At 37.3% G+C, this 17,673-nt stretch overlaps 1 protein-coding gene across 2 annotated transcripts; it reads left to right on the plus strand.

The window, feature by feature from the left end:
• The first annotated feature begins 1,439 nt into the window (after positions 1-1,439).
• Positions 1,440-17,254, plus strand: LOC124644622 (serine/threonine-protein kinase ULK3). 2 transcript variants are annotated; one of them, XM_047184110.1, is made up of 13 exons: positions 1,440-1,620; positions 2,653-2,810; positions 3,820-3,904; positions 4,394-4,448; positions 4,814-4,901; positions 5,608-5,723; positions 6,829-6,926; positions 10,101-10,253; positions 10,967-11,124; positions 12,127-12,242; positions 14,292-14,392; positions 14,968-15,090; positions 15,463-17,254. In XM_047184110.1, exons 1-13 carry the CDS (start codon positions 1,534-1,536, stop codon positions 15,532-15,534), a joined length of 1,410 nt encoding a protein of 469 aa, XP_047040066.1. In that variant the 5' UTR covers positions 1,440-1,533; the 3' UTR covers positions 15,535-17,254. The 2 variants fall into 2 exon arrangements, with proteins under 2 accessions (XP_047040066.1, XP_047040068.1); XM_047184112.1 differs by lacking the exon at positions 1,440-1,620 and adding an exon at positions 2,220-2,390.
• The last annotated feature ends 419 nt before the right edge of the window (positions 17,255-17,673 follow it).

Raw genomic sequence — 17,673 nt, forward strand, 5'->3', positions numbered from 1 at the left:
TTAAATATTTCAAAACAGACTACTCATGAAACTCATGAAAAATTAACTAAATATTTTAAAGTTTCGAGAACAATAATAAATTATTTAATTTCAGATTCGTAACTTTTGTTTTAGTTGACAGCGATGAATATCTAAGTGGGTAACTCAGTTGGATCGTGTTCAACGAATTATTAAAGCTTCTTTCAGGGGCCCGATTCTCCTAATTTTACTTAAGCGACACACGATTCACATTCGACTGAGATCCAATCCCGACTCAATTACGATTGAAGCGTATGTGGCAATCCGCTATTTTTTCTTTGAAATAAACGTTTTAATCCTTTTCTGTCATTCAATAATGAATCATTTTGTCTGCAAATGATTGACGATTGCAATATGATTGTAGAGCAAACTACCGTATAGTCCAAAATCACCAAAATAGCAGACCAATCGCAAACCAATCGAATGACGTTGGAATACGATTGGTCTTATATTAGTAGCAGAATTCCCGATATGGTTAAAACTGCTACCTATTGCGATCATATTGCGATTCAATTTCTATTCGATTTTCACATTATTAAGTTAGGGGAATCGGGCCCCCGAGTTTATTCTGAAATTATTCTATGTAGCTAAGTATCACTGTAATCACTAGGTACGTATAGAAGTTAGGAAACAAAGTGGCTGTTTCTGTTATATAGCAAACAATAATCCAACTCCCACTGGTTCGCGAGTCCTTATTTGTTATTTTATTTATTTATTATAAAAAGGTAAATACCTTATATATTTATTTATTATAAAAAGTCGTGGTGGCCTAGTGGGTAAAGAACCAACCTCTCAAATATGAGGACGGACGCGGGTACGATTCCAGGTCAGGCAAGTACCTTCCAATGCAACTTTTCTAAGTTTGTATGTACTTTCTAAGTATATCTTAGACACAAATGACTGTGTTTCGGATGGCACGTTAAACTGTAGGTCCCGGTTGTCAGCGAACATCCTTGGCAGTCGTTACGGATAGTCAGAAGCCAGTAAGTCTGACACCAGTCTAACCAAGGGGTATTGGGTTGCCCGGGTAACTGGGTTGAGGAGGTCAAATAGGCAGTCGCTTCTTGTAAAGCACTGGTACTCAGCTGAATCCGGTTAGACTGGAAGCCGACCCCGACCCGTTGGGAAAAAGGCTCGGAGGAAAAAGGTAAATACCTAGATAAATCATATAGGCACCAACTCAGTCCCACAAAACTGTTGAAATGGTTTGTCAGCGGGGTGAATGAGCGAGGTGATGTCAATTGAATTACTTTTACAATTTTTAAAATTCGCACGATAAAGGTATATTAAGGTCATAACAATGTCGTCTTACTTTTTTATTTTGTAAATATTGTTTTTTTAACTTAACAACTTTTTAAATAATTTATGTAATATTAAACAACTGGTCACACTGGTCTGTCAATGTCAAAGTGACATTAATGACGTAACAAAATTGTTATCAATTTCTGTGAGTGAAGTGGATATTTTCGAAATAACGAATAGTATTTATCAATAATACTCATACAAGTTATCAAAATGGCTTTTCCGAAAATAGACGGTTATGTGGTGACTGAAAAACTAGGCTCCGGTAGCTATTCCACTGTTTATAAGGCATATACAAAGGTAAAAAAAAATCTGTTTCAACTTCCTTTGTGTGAATGTAAACACTAGAATTTATGTATTTTGTTTTATCTTTAAAAGCAAATACTATAATTTATCTATCATATAGTTTGTGCGTGTGTATTTTGCGGTTGTTTCAACTGGTTTAAACTGGATAATTTAATTTTAAACTTCTTATTAGACGACGAGAGAACACTTGAAAAAATTTAAGTGTTTACCTACAAATACCTATTTTGAACAGCTGTTTCGTTTATATAAATAGTCGTAAAAAGCCGCGTTACCTTTACAATAAATCAGTTTTTTTAGATACCTATTAGAACAAGCCAGTGCAGCTATATTTTTAGAAAATTAAACCCAATTAGAAAATTCTCTTACTCTTGGGATGCTACACTATCCTACATTATGCTATATATTAAATACATAAATAATCTTTTTTAATATAAAGTAAACAGATTGTAGCTTAATGTAACAGATTTAAAAATTTGCTAGGTATCTGCAGGTATGAGTCACTAAGAAAAAGGTAGTTGAATTTTGTGGCATGAAAAGGAAAAATATACCATTTCTGTGTAATATTATTAGTCATTGATTTGAGGAAAAAATTTACAAATATTGTTAACTTAAGAAAACATAGCCACACTTATACTGAAAACCAAAAGACTATGTTTGTTTTTTTGAACACACTAATCTTAAGATCTACTGGTCCAATCTGAAAAATTATTTCAGTGAAAGCTAACCCATTTATCAGAGAATGCTATAAGCTACTTTTTATCAAGGTATAGTAACATGTTTCTACATAACTTTCTAAGTATAACTTAGACAGCAATGGCTGATAAATAGGTGAAGGAAAACATCTTGAGGAAACCTGGACTATATTGTCTGAAATCACCAACCCGCATTGAGCAAGCGTGGTGATTAACGCTCAATCCTTCTCCGCGTGAGAGGAGGCCGCAGCCCAGCAGTGGGACGATAAAAAGGCTGTAGTTGTGTGTTTGAAATTTTATACTTCTTTTTATCTTGTACTGCACTCTTCCACAGGTGGGCGCTCGCTCAATCGTAGCAATAAAATGTGTGGACAAATCACGAGTGAAGAACTCAGGGTCTGCGGTAGATAACCTGATTACGGAGATACGTCTGCTCAAGACGCTTACACACACACATATTGTGCATATGAAGAACTTCACATGGGACGACAAGTGAGTGGGAATATATGCTTTAATTACTTCTTTATAAGGCTCACTGCTGACTGCCACACACTGTTTGACTGCCTCGTGCCTGGTCTAGTGGTCGCAAGCGCGGCTGCTGTGCTCGAGGTCTCGGGTTCGATTCCCGGGTCGGGCTGAAATCGCTTTGTGGGTTTTCTTTAACTTTCACAAAGCAGCCCGTAGTCTGGAATTTAGTGATTGATTCACCCGTGCATCGGAGAGCATGTAAATGTCGGTCCTGCGCATGATCTCTTTCCGGTGGTGTCGGATTGCCGTCCCATCGGGTTATGACAGTGAAGGAATAGTGAGTGCACCTGTGTCTGCGCAAATGCTTGTGCACTATAACATGTCCTGCGCAGTTGGCTGATCTCTTTAAATGAGAATAGCCGCCGTGGCCGAAATCGGCCGTGGACGCTATTATAAGGTTCAGTATCAAAAGCCTGTCATTGAACATCTTTGGCAGTCGTTACGGGTAGTCAGAAGCCAATAAGTTTGACAACAAGTCTTATTAGGGGGTATGGCCTATCGAGTTGTCTGTGTAAATGGGTTGACGAGGTCAGATAGGCAGTCGCTCCTTGTAAAGCACTCACTGTCTGTACAGAGAAGTCTTAGTAAAAGTAATTTTTCCCTTTGTATACTCATCATTTGCCTAGCCTTTTCCTAATTGTTGGGGTCAGCTTCCAGTCCAGTGTGCTACATGGAGCGACTGCCTGTCTGACCTCCTCAGCCCAGTATCATAGTAATCGTGACCTGATGCTTTTGAATGACAGCCTATCTGACCTCTTGACACCAGTATCATAGCAATTGTAAGCGGATGCAGCTGCTTGACTGTGCCACATGGAGCAACTGGTACTCAGCTGCATACAGTTAGACTGGAAGCCGACCCCAACATAGTTGGGAAAAAGGCTCGGAGGATGAGGATGATGACATTTCCTAATGTCATGAAGTAACGCCTGATTCCATAATTTACATTTTTTAAAAAGATATTATTTTATAACAGAAACATCTACATAATAATGGAATATTGCTGTGGAGGTGATTTATCTAAATACATACATAAGTACGGACGAGTGCCGGAAAAGCAGGTCAGAATCTACTAGTTTTTATTTTTGTTATTTTGTACCATAAAGGTATAGTTATCGGCACGGATATTGAGCTCTCGGCGGAAGAGTGGGGATTGCTTTGCGCACTGTACACATAAGGCAATAAACCAATAAATCACTTCTGCGCAGGTGAAGGTCAGGGCTCAATATCGTTGCCGATGATTATACCACTATCCTTTGTTTTGAGTAAATAAATAAATATTATTATTATATTAATAAAGGCTACGAAACTACTGAAACGATTATTGTAAACTGTCTGTTTCCCCGCAGTTTCACCCGCGTCCCGTGGGAACTACTGCCCGTACTGGGATAAAATATAGCCTATGTTACTCGGGAAGAGTATAGCTTACCAACAGTGAAAGATTTTTTTTTAATCGGTTCCTGTAGTTCAAACTAAACAAAAAAAAATGATTAGAATGAGATTTTTACCTATGATTTTGGCTATAATTTTATATTTGTTTTTTATTGCAGGTTTTATATTTCCTACAACAGTTAGCATCAGCATTAAAGTTTCTAAGAGAAAAGGGTGAGTTCATTAAAATATAATTACAAATAACATTAAAAGATTCTTAGGGAAAAATAAAAGAAAAATACACTAAGGCCATGTACGGTAGACTGCTCATCAGTGGTAACTGTCTTGCACCTTAACTCAATAGTTATGAGTACGATTTTCCTATAAAACTGTTACCACTGACCTGAAGTTGACTGTACCTATTCGACTGACTTATAAAATATCGCAATTATTGGCAAAGATTCTATTTTTTATTAAATCCGTATGTGGTAGATTTTTTTGCAAGCAACTTCATATATTTTCATTGATTAGACATTCATGACATTTTGTGAATAATTGTGTTTCTAACCGACTTCTGCAGAATGTATGTATTTTTGCAGGGGTGGTACACATGGACTTGAAACCACACAACTTATTACTGCACAAAGGTTCAGACGGAAAATATGTGCTGAAAGTTGCAGATTTTGGGTAAGTGTCACCAAAGTCACAAAGCATCAATTGTTATTAGTATATCTTGGACACCAATGGCTGATAAAAAGATCGAGGAACCCTGGACTATAAAGTCTGAAATCAGCCACCCGCATTGAGCAAGCGTCGTGATTAATGCTCAATCCTTCTCCGTGTGAGAGGAGGCCGCAGCCCATCAGTGGGACGATAGAAAAGGCTGTAACAGTAATAACAAGTTACAAATGTTTTTTCATCGTGTTTACCTACCTATATCGGCCTTTTCAGTGCAAAGAACAATGTCAGGTTTCGGCCCACCCAATCAACTTTTAAAACTGAATTCTCACGGACACAAAGTTCTTTACTACAACAATTTACATATAAAATACTAACTTCTTATAAAATATTTAATTGTTATCTAGAACTTTTCAAAAAAAAATATCATGTTAATAAGTAATTATTTTGTTTATCGAGTTCAGGTTTTTCGTTTGAATAATTTGGAATAATTTGGTTTTGAGAAGTTCAATGCAAAAGTGGAAAACATAGAAAAGCTTCTGACATTAAACTACACAAAAAACTGTAAGAATTTTCACTGTACATGAAATATTTTTATTGAGCCTAAGTTACTATGGACGTCTGACATTGTTCTTTGGCATATTATGATAGTGCATATAATCTGATATCTACTTATTACATATATTTTATCTTAAAACTGTTCTCTGTTTACTAGCTTCGCTCAACACATGACGGGAGACAGTGTGCGGTCGGTTCGTGGGTCTCCACTGTACATGGCACCTGAGATGTTGACAGGAGAGTACGATGAACGAGTCGACTTGTGGAGTGTCGGTATGTATGTCATTATAAATGACTAGCTTTGCTCAACACATGACGGGAGACACTGTGCGGTCGGTTCGTGGGTCTCCACTGTACATGGAACCTGAGATGTTGACAGGAGAGTACGATGAACGAGTCGACTTGTGGAGTGTCGGTATGTATGTCATTATAAATGACTAGCTTTGCTCAACACATGACGGGAGACAGTGTGCGGTCGGTTCGTGGGTCTCCACTGTACATGGCACCTGAGATGTTGTCAGGAGAGTACGATGAACGAGTCGACTTGTGGAGTGTCGGTATGTATGTCATTATAAATGACTAGCTTTGCTCAACACATGACGGGAGACAGTGTGCGGTCGGTTCTTGGGTCTCCACTGTACATGGCACCTGAGATGTTGTCAGGAGAGTACGATGAACGAGTCAACTTGTGGAGTGTCGGTATGTATGTCATTATAAATGACTAGCTTTGCTCAACACATGACGGGAGACAGTGTGAGGTCGGTATGTATGTCATTACGTTACATTTAATTAAGGTGGCTCTACATTCATACATTAATAATATATGTACAGTCAACTTCAGGTCAGTGGTAACAGTTTTATAGGAAAATCTTACTTATTACTATTGAGTTAAGGTGCATGACAGTCACCACTGATGTGCAGTCTACTGTACATGAATCATTTTCTTTATTTTTCTCTGGATCTGTAAGCTAAGGGCTCTGAAGCTATAACTTCTAATACACTCTCCCCTGGAAAGCTACACTCTCCCTGAGTAACATAGGCTATATTTTATCCGGGTACGGACAGTAGTTCCCTGAGAACAACAGCGAGAAAACGGCTAATTTGTAATATTTTTTTGTTATTTAACTGTGATTCTGAATAACAGCCAGTTTCTTCATCAAAAGTAAAAGTCAAAGTAATGTCATAGAGTAAAAGTAACAGTCAAATTAGTTTTTTCACGATTTTATCTATTAGTTTTGCTGTTACTTTAGCCTTGAAAAAACGAATTTGACCGTTACTTTTAATTTATGACATTACTTTGGCTCTTACTTTTGATGAAGAAACTGGCTGTAAATGACCTCTATACCAATAGTAATTAGTGAACATTTCCTCACAACAGGTGTGATAATGTACGAGTGCCTGTTCGGTCGTGCGCCGTACTCCTCCAACACGTTCAAGGAGCTCGTCGATAAGATACAGAGGCAGGCGCCCATAGAGGTATGTTTTAATGCCAGTCCCCGGAAAATAGCACTCGACTTCCACTGACTTTGACCTTGACTTTGACCTTGACCTTGACTTGACTTGACCTTGACTTGACCTTTACTGTGACTGGACATGGACTCTGACTTTGATCTTGACTTGACTTGACCTTTACTTTGACTTTAGTCAGTTAGTAGTATTAGTCGACATTTCCTCGCAACAGGTGTGATAATGTACGAGTGCCTGTTCGGTCGCGCGCCGTACTCCTCCAACACGTTCAAGGAGCTCGTCGACAAGATACAGAGGCGGGCGCCCATAGAGGTAATAGGACTCGACTTCGACTGACTATGGCTTTGACTTGACTTTGACTCATTCTGACGTGGACTCTGACTTTGGCCTGACTCTGACCTTGACTTTACTTTGACCTTTACTTGACCTTGACCTTTACTTTGACTGGACATGGACTCTGACTTATCTTGACTTGACAAGGTACAGAGGCAGGCGCCCATGGAGGTATGTTTCAATGCCAGCCCCGGAAAATACTTTGACTTTGACATGGACTCTGACTTTGACCTTGACTTGAATTTGACTGGACATGGACTCAATCAATCAATCAATCAAAACATTTATTTGTGAACCATAGGTAAGAACAGATCTTAAAAATATAAAAAGTATCACTATGCTTTGCCAAGTAAGGTGGCGTACAAATATTCAGTAATAAAACTATAACATTATTACATTTGTTTAAAAATTATAGGTACATACACAATTAAGGCACAATACATTTTATTATTATAGTATACAATAGATTAGGTATATCATAATATGTCAATTATATTTAAGTAATTAATTAATCATTTTTAACCGACTTCAAAAAAGGAGGTTCTCAATTCGACCGTATTTTTTTTTTTTTTTTTTTTTTTTTGTATGTTTGTTACGCGATTACTCCGCCAGTTATTAATCGATTTTGATGATTCTTTTTTTGTTTGATAGGATATACTCCCGAGGTGGTCCCATAGTCATCAGGTCAGGATCTGATGATGGAAACCCTGAGAAATCGAGGGCAACCTTCGAAAGTTGTAGGCATACATAGGGTAAAAACTTGACACTCAGGTGTACGCCTAAAAGCACTATTCAACTGTGAAGATTTGGAGCTGATCTGATGATGGAAACCAGAGAGGGTCGAGGGAACTCGACAACTGAATATGTGAACTACCTCGTGTTTGGGCTTAAATTATTTGTATTGACAAGACCTTTGCAACAGTGAAGGTTTGGAGCTGACCTGATGATGGAGACCAGAGAAAGTAAGTCGAGGGAACTCGACAACTGAATATGTAAAATACCTCGTATTTGGACTTATATTCTTTGTATTGATGAGAACTTCTCACTTGTATGGATAGTGACAACTATTCGTATCACTGAAAAGCTTTAAATAAAAAACTTTTTTACAAAAAAATTAAACCGACTTCCCAAAACACTAAAAAGCAAAAAAAAATCTATTTTTAGGTGCATCGGCCTAGAAGTCGGTGGCAAAATTAACTTAGTAACATCCATTAGACACCGACTTCTAGGCCGATGCACCTAAAAATAGATTTTTTTTTGCTTTTTAGTGTTTTGGGAAGTCGGTTTAATTTTTTTGTAAAAAAGTTTTTTTAATATTCATTATTTAGAAAAATACAACAAATTAACATTATCATAACAGCTATACTTAATGTTTACATGTATCGTAGTGTCGAAGAAACGAGACCATGATACGCCGTTAGAAGAGTTGCACGATTTACAGTTTTACTCAGCATATAGAGGGCATAAGAATGTTGATGTAGTTTACTACACACATGTTCTATTTGTTCTCTCCAATTTATTGAATCATTTATATATAAACCAAGAAATTTTGTGGCTTTTGTCATGTTAACTTTTTTTCCATTATAATTTATATTTAAATTTAGGTTTATTTTTGCTCTTTGTCCAAACTGCATTAAATTTGTTTTATCTAGATTAATCTTGAGGTTGTTCTTCTCTAACCAGCTTACTACCGAGCTAATATTTTTATTTATTTCTGTTTCGATGGAATTTGTTTCATCAGTGTCAAAGATAAGCGTACTGTCATCAGCGAACATTATCATGGGATATGTCGTAGCAGACGGAAAGTCATTTATATAAATTACTAGCTTTTGCCCGCAACTTCGTTCGCGTGGAATAGTGACTACCAGCAGATTTTTGATTTGACCAATAGATGTCGCTATATGTCCGGAATAATTTTATTTTTATTTATTTTTTTGTAATAAAAACTATCCTATGTCCTTTCTCAAGTTTCAAACTATGTCTATACCAAATTTCACACAAATCGGTTCAGTAGTTTAGGCGTGAAGAAAAGACAGACAGACAGAGTTACTTTCGCATTTATAATATTAGTTTGGATGAAGAGTAGTGGCCCAAGCACACTACCCTGTGGCACTCCATATTTAATAGTCCTAAGAGGAGATTCAAATGAAATTTCTGTATTTTTAACTATTTTATTAATTATTGTTAATTGTTGCCGATTGGAAAGATATGATTCAATTAATTTAGATATGTTTCCTCTAACGCCATATGAGTTAAGTTTTTTAATTAAGATTTTGTGGTCCACGTAGTCAAATGCCTTTGACATATCCATATATAACCCAAGAACCGGTAGTCTTTTATCTACTCTAGTAATTACTTTATTTAAAAATTCATATAACGCCATATTTATGCTCTTGTTTTTCCTGAATCCTTTTTGATTATCTACAAATAGTTTATTCTTTTCAAAGTAAGAATTTAAATTGTTAGAAATAACTTTTTCAAATATTTTTGACAAGATAGGAACTAAAGCTATTGGCCTATAGCATGACATATTTTTCTTATTGTCCTTCTTAAAAAGAGGCTTAATGGTTGTAATTTTTAATTTATCAGGAAATATACCTTCAGCTATGCATAGGTTAAATATGTGACTGAGTACAGGTGAAATAATTCCCGATACATATTTCAATACTTTTTTATTTACGCCGTCATATGACCTTGCCTTTGACCTTGACTTGACCTTTACTTTGACTTGACATGGACTCTGACTTCGACTTCAACTTTGACCTTGACTTCGAATTCAAGTTTAACTCTGACTTTGACTTCGCCTTGACTTTGATGATGCCTATTCATCGATATATCGATACTCCCCAGATCCCCTCTAAAGCGTCGATATCACCCGGGTGCCGGGAGTTGCTGCTCCGCCTATTACAACACGACCCCAACAACAGGATAACATATGAAGAATTCTTCAGCAACGAGTATTTGGACCTTCAGCATATGCCTTCTAAAGAGAATTATGAGAAGGTATGTATTTACATACAACCCGTGCCAATAAAGAATGGGATTAGAAATCGCGACAGCTGTATTCAACTCTCGCTCATGTGCTATAGTGTAATCGCGACAGCTGTATTTACCTCTCGCTCATACACTATAGCACATGAGCGAGAGTTGAATACAGCTGTCGCGATTTCTAATCCCATTCTTTATCGGCACGGGTAGTACAACTTTTTAATCCTAACTAATATTATAAATGTGAAAGTAACTCTGTCTGTCTGTCTTTCTGTCTTTACCTCACACCTAAACTACTGAACCGATTTGTGTGAAATTTGGTACACAGACATAGTTTGGAACTTGAGAAAGGACATAGGATAGTGTTTATTACAAAAAAAATATAAAAATATTTTTTTTTCGGGACATATAGCGACCAAAAATCTGCTGGAAGTCACTATCTGCAACTTGCAACTTGCAGGCAAAAGCTAGTTAAGGGTCCGTTCAAACAGACCGGCTCGGAGAGCATCGGCGTGCATTTTTCTTTTCACACAGACCGGAGCCGATCGACTGCGCGAGCATTAAAGAGCATTAATGACAAAAGCAGTGCACACCCAAAAATAAACCTTACTACAAATACTATAAGTACTCGATTTTCATCGTGTTAAGAATTTGCGCTCCTCTCCGAGCCGGTCTGTCTGAACGGACCCTAAGTATTCAATAATGCACTAAAAATATTTCTTTCCCAGGCCGTAACACTTATAAAGAGAGCCATAGAGTTAGATTCATCAGGGCAGCTAGAAGAGGCATTCACTCTCTACCGGGATAGCTTGCTCTACCTCGTGCCGTGTGTCGGCTGCGAGACCGACTCGTTGCGAAGAGCCGCCCTCGCTGCTAAGTTAAGCAGGTAAGATAATGGCGTCCACGGCCGATTTCAGCCACGGCGGCTGTTCTCATTTAAGGAGATCAGCCAGCTGCGCAGGACATATTATAGTGCACGAGCATTTGCACAAACACAGGTGCACTCACTATTCCTTCACTCTCATAACCCGATGGGACGGCAATCCGACACCACCGGAGAGAGATCAGGCGCAGGACCGACATTTACGTGCTCTCCGATGCACGGGTGTATCAATCACCAACTTCCAGACTACGGGTTGCTTTGTGAAAGTTTAAGAAAACCCACAAAGCGATTTCGGCCCGACCCGGGAATCGAACACGATACCTCGAGCACAGCAGCCGCGCTTGCGACCACTACACCAACGAAGCAGTCAAGGGATGAGTGACCGTCAATGACATCCTCCGAGCCTTTTCCCCAACTATGTTGGGGTCGGCTTCCAGTCTAACCGGATTCAGCTGAGTACCAGTGTGCCTGAGCGACTGCATATCTGGCCTCCTTAACCCAGTTACCCTGGCAATCCGATACCCCTTGGTAAGACTGGTTAAAAAGTAGCCTAAATGTTATTTCGATATAGAAGCCAATTGTTTCATCAAAATCTATCCAGGGGCCCGATTTTCCTAATTTTACTTAAGCGACATACGATTCACATTCGACTGAGATTCAATCACGACTCGATTACGATTGAAGATTGTATGTGGCATTCCGCTATTTTTTCTTTGACATAAACGTTTTTATACTTTTCTGTCATTTAATAATGAATCATATTGTCTGCAAATGATTTACGATTGCAATATGATTGTAGAGCAAACTACCTTATAGACCAAAGTCACAAAAATGGCAGACCAATTGCAAACCAATCGAATGTCGTTAGAATACGATTGGTCTCATATTAGTAGCAGATCAGTGATAACTGTCATGCACCTTAACTCAATAGTAATAAGTACGATTTTCCTATAAAACTGTTACCACTGACCTGAAGTTGACTGTACTTTCGTATTTATCGTTCAGGTATATGGAGCGAGCTGAAGAGCTGAAAGTCTACCTGAAGACCGGCAGCTTCCCGCAGCAGAATACCGCGGCTGTTCTTATCAGTACTGCTGGGAATAATTGTACTTCTAATACGGGTATGTACAATGTTATTACGAATATGTAATACACCAAGGTGTTATAGTAAGTTCAACTCAGTTGTGCGCGCGGCCTTATGTGTGGGTAACCCTTGTACATATACAGTAACTTTGTGTGCGTGACAAGAGGTACAGTCGGGTACAATACAGTTATTTAGGGGTTGTATACGGGGGTTTAAAGAAAAACAGTTATTACGTAATTTAATGTTTATTTATTTATAATGATTATGAATCGCTATTTGAAAAATCAAATGATGAATTTTCGGATTCGCTACTCTCCAAGGAGAATTATAAATTCTGACTCCAATGTCAAAATGTCTATAGTATTCTTCTTTTTTCTTTTCTACATGTCGACAAGTATTACGCCACATCCCTTCATCAATTTGACTTAAACGTTCATTTATGAGTTTCATTATTTTGTTATTTTGGTCGACATTATGCGAAGCAATATAACTTTTTAAAATTCCCCACACATTTTGTTTACATTATTATACTAGATTATACCTCTTTTTACATTCTTAGTCCACACTTTTATTTATTGTCCACGTACCCCGAGCTAGAAAATATGTACTTAAGGAGTATTCAATTCTTAGATACTGTCAATGTCAATTTGAAAAGACGTATGAAAAAATATATTTAATAATAAAATAAATTATTATATTTAATAATAATAAAAAGCTTTGAATGTCGTTTTATTTTTTGAAACGCTTTATCTGACTCCTTAATAATTTCTCCGCGAATAACTAGTATTTTCGTAAACGACTGTACCCATAAGAAAAAGTGATAAGAACACGTCATGCTCGGACGACGTCACTGTCACACGAATGAAAGTTGTATATTTACAAGCCGACGCACACATAGGGCCGCGCGCAAATCTGAGTTGAACTATCTATACAATGCACAGTGCTGACTATCGCAAAATTATATAATTATCTACTATTTATAGTCATCGGCACGAATCTTGAGCTCTGACCTTCACCTGCGCAGAAGTAATTTATTGGGTCCCTTTTGTGGTATGAAGTGAGGCGCGGGGGCGGGGTAAAGCGGTGATTGGCCCGCAGCGCATCGCGTCATAACCGTCACTCGGGATTGGTTCTTTCACGCATAGGTAAGTGACGCAGCTGCAGCGCTTTTTTTTTTTGTTTTACTGTTTGTTTTGTCCCTAGATTTATTTGTTTGTATTTGTGTGTGTTTGTTTTCTGCGTCATTTGTGTGTGTAAATAAATGGTTTTCTTTCTTCTTCTTCTTTCTAAATCACTTTTGCCCAGATGTAGGTCAGAGCTCAAGATTCGTGCCGATAACTATACTGTGTTCGCTTTTTAGGTTTGTCTCCAACTAAGAAGAAAAAACGCTCGCTCTCCTAGAGGCTTCTTGTCGTTTTGAACTCTTTTTTTCGGTGATTACCAACTTTTATAATCTTCAAATAAACAGACAAAAAATATTCGCGCTCGCGCCTACTATTCATCTTAACACTTTTTCAGTATTTACCCCTTAGATATTCCTCGTTAAGGCGCGTCCCCGAGCAAAACGCAGCGGAAGCCGTTTATTGTACCTACTGTTTTTTGAAGTCAACTTCTCTTTGTCTAAAACAAATACCAACTATAATAAAAAATACATATAATTTGTAGACATTCTTGACTCTTGAATGGTAGTTTTTTTTAGTTTTAAGCAGAATAATGTCTAATTATAGGGTCACAACAAAACCAAAGAAATGAGAAATAATCACTAATAAGACTAACTATTATTTTTATTTGCTACCTAAACTATTATGTAATTTAATAGCGAACATTATGGTATTTTCGAAATACGAACATTTTATTTTATAAACATTTTAATCCAAAATATGAACGTTCTCGCTACGTATTTCTTGCGCCAAGTTTGTATGGCGCAGAGGCTCAAGGTCATTTGCTCAGGGTACCGTCTTAAGTGATATTAATACTTTTTTCTGTGCTCCTCGTCAAAAAAAATTAATATAAATAGAAAAGTGTTCCTAACATTGTAATTCGTATTTTTCTAACACACTCATATATATGTTAATAATATTGACAGCACAATCTCGTCCTACCTGTTCTTCGTGTGTTACGGAGCCCTGCAAGTGTAGTGCACAAGTCAACGGCACAGTGGAAGTACCCGACAATATTGTACAACAGGTAAGTAAATACTACTTGTGACGTTGATAACTTGTGTGGTACCTACTGGGGCCCGATTCTCCCAATTTTACTTAAGCGACATACGATTCACATTCGACTGCGATCCAATCCCGACTCAATTACGATCGAAGCGTATGTGGCATTCCGCTATTTTTTCTTTGAAATAAACGTTTTTATCCTTTTCTGTCATTCAATAATGAATCATTTTGTCTGCAAATGATTTACGATTGCAATATGATTGTAGAGCAAACTACCGTAAAGACCAAAATCACCAAAATAGCAGACCAATCGCAAACCAATCGAATGTCGTTGGAATACGATTGGTCTTACATTAGTAGCACAATGCCCGATATGGTTAAAACTGCTATTCCGATTCAATTTCTATTCAATTTTGACATTATTAACTTAGGAGAATCGGGCCCCCGTACTGTCACACCAAAACTATTCAAGCGATCACAGATATTCAAAACTCTGAAAAGAGATTGTCGTCCCATCGCGCTATGAGAGTGTTGCTCAAAAATAAATCGATTTTTCATTTATTTATCTTCTAAATGATAATCTGTGTCTCGTTTCAGACGGCGGCGTCTTCTCAACCTACCAATATAAACACAACGCCGAAATCTAATCGCTTTGGGTTCAAGCGATTATTTGGCAGACAGGCGTCCATACCTTATTTAGATACCAAGGATTCTAGTATTGTGAGTATTTAAGATGCGTCGCATGGCCGCTGAATGCCGAAATTGGCTTGTCTCAAATTTTTTGGCCAAATCTATACAGTTTTTGACGGCGAAAAAAATATATATTAATCTTGAACATATTTCTGAGAACCCTGTTTACTGTTTTGAGAAAAATAATCATTTTTTTTTTAATTTAACAACGTACATTGATAAAATTTGTAACATTAACGAGTCCATATGTAAATACAGAACTTGGTTAATTTTTATTTTTGATTATTCAACTTTAATTTATATGTATGTAACGAACGTTGCGTCAACAGGCTTCTCTCTCTGAGAGAGAAAGAGAGTGTTTTGGGTGCATTCAGCCTCTTAACATTTATTTTCGTATTTCAGACAGCAGACCCAACACAAGAAAAACAGAAAATACCTCAAGCTGAAAATAATGACGGTTGTAGAATTACATGAACTTATATAACATAAAATATAAATATTGCTTAAATGTATGTGGCCTTATCAGTTCAGTATTGCACTGTTGTGTTCAAAAATGTGCTTTAAAATTATTTTGAAAAAATCTACGGCCTGTTAATATTGATTTTAGAGTTAATAAAGAAACACTATTACTAAGATTTCGCTGTCCGTCTGTCACCAGGCTGTATCTCATGAACCGTGATAGTTAGTTGAAATTTTCACAGATGATGTATTTCTGTTGCCGCTATAACAACAAATACTGAAAACTAGAATAAAAATGCTGTTTTAAGGACGATATTAATAACTGTATGAGACTCTATAGAAGCTTGTCCGATTCACACTTTCTTGCCAGTTTTTTAGGGTTCCGTACCCAAAGGGTAAAACGGGACCCTATTGTTTTCGCTCCTCTGTCCGTCCGTCCGTCTGTTCGTCTGTCACCAGGCTGTATTTCATAAACGGTGATAGTTAGAGAGCTGAAATTTTCACAGATGATGTATTTATTTGAAAAGTAGAATTAAATACCTAAATATTTTGTGGGGCTGCCATACAACAAACGTGATTTTTTTATCCATTTTATAAATAATGGTACGGAACGGTGGTATGGATGCAATAAAGTAAATGGGTATGTTAGTATAATTGATTCTGTAAAAATATGTGCTTGGTGTGTTTAGTCCACGGCTAGCATGTGTTCACGCCTTATCAATGCAAAATGATTAATTTGAAAAGAATTAAATTGTAAGTATAATGTTTTTGTTTAAATAATTATTGTATAAAACAATGTTGATTTATTTTTAAAAATATTTGTAAGTTGTTTATGTCGACGTAAAAGAACCAGTTAAAAATTTAGGTTTTCAAATGACTTTTACCGTCTTACCACAAAAACTTTTAAACGTCAGTTTAAGCCTTGTCTAAAAAAATGTCAAATTATGACGTTGACATATGGTTCATTTTGCAGCCACAATTTTTTTAGACAAGTGTAAAACAGGCGTTTAAGTTTTTGTAGTAAGGCCATTAAAGTTTGGTACATACATATTTAAATCCTTCACCGATATTATAAAATTAGCTACCGCTAGCAGTTTCACCCGTGTCTCGTAGAAGCTACTTTCCATAGCCTTACAGAATACTAGCCGTTTCCCGCGTCCCGTGGGAGCTACTGCCCGCACCGGAATAAAATATAGCCTATGTTACACGCAGATAATGTAGCTTTGTAATGGTGAAAAAATATTTAAAATCGGTCCAGTAGTTTTTGAGATTATCCATTCATCATCATCATTGATTGGCCACAGAGCATCTTGGTCAGATGATTGTGGCAGTGCTTGTCTGCGCGGTTATTAGTGCCGCAAGCACTTTCTTTTGTGGCTAAATAAGCCCATTATCCATTACAACCAAACAAAGTTTTCCTCTTTAAAATATTAGTATAGATATAACTGACGTTTCGGTCGTATTGCACCGACCGTGGTCACAGGTGGACTGATGACGGCTAGTGGCGTCTCCTTGAAGCACAGTTGCTACCCTCGTTTAGTTGTCACAATTTTCACATTTTGCATTTGCAGTCATTTTATCCGGATGCGGGATGTAGTGCCCTCGAGGCGGGTGAAACTGCTAGCAGAAGCTACTAGTTGTATAGATTTGAGATTGTGAATCACGAAATTGCTACTTATAAAACATTTAATGTAAAACTGTGATTTTTCATAATAAAGACACTATTTTGTTGTTATTTAATTTGTTTTGTCTTGCATTTTGCCAAAGGTCGTTAAAAGCAGTACAATAATGTTAAAACCCACCAATCCAAATTGTAACGTCGACGACTGTTGCTTAACCCCACCCATCCAAATTGCGACCTCCACGTTTGTTGCTTAACCCCACCCATCCAAATTGTAACCTCGCACCCATCCACATTGTAGCCTCGACCACCGTTGCTTAACCCCACCCATCCAAATTGTAACCTTGATGATTGTTGCTTAACCCCACCCATCCAAATTGTAACCTCGGCGACTGTTGCTTAACCCCACCCGTATGAATCATACGAGTGACCCGTTTTTGGACTCGTACAACATTTACAGTGGCTTCCTATAATCAATCTTTTGCGATTAGGAATTGAATTTTGACATTTATTTTAACATTTAGCTCCATATA

Source organism: Helicoverpa zea, chromosome 30 (genome assembly GCF_022581195.2).
Source record: "Helicoverpa zea isolate HzStark_Cry1AcR chromosome 30, ilHelZeax1.1, whole genome shotgun sequence".
Lineage (NCBI taxonomy): Eukaryota > Metazoa > Arthropoda > Insecta > Lepidoptera > Noctuidae > Helicoverpa > Helicoverpa zea.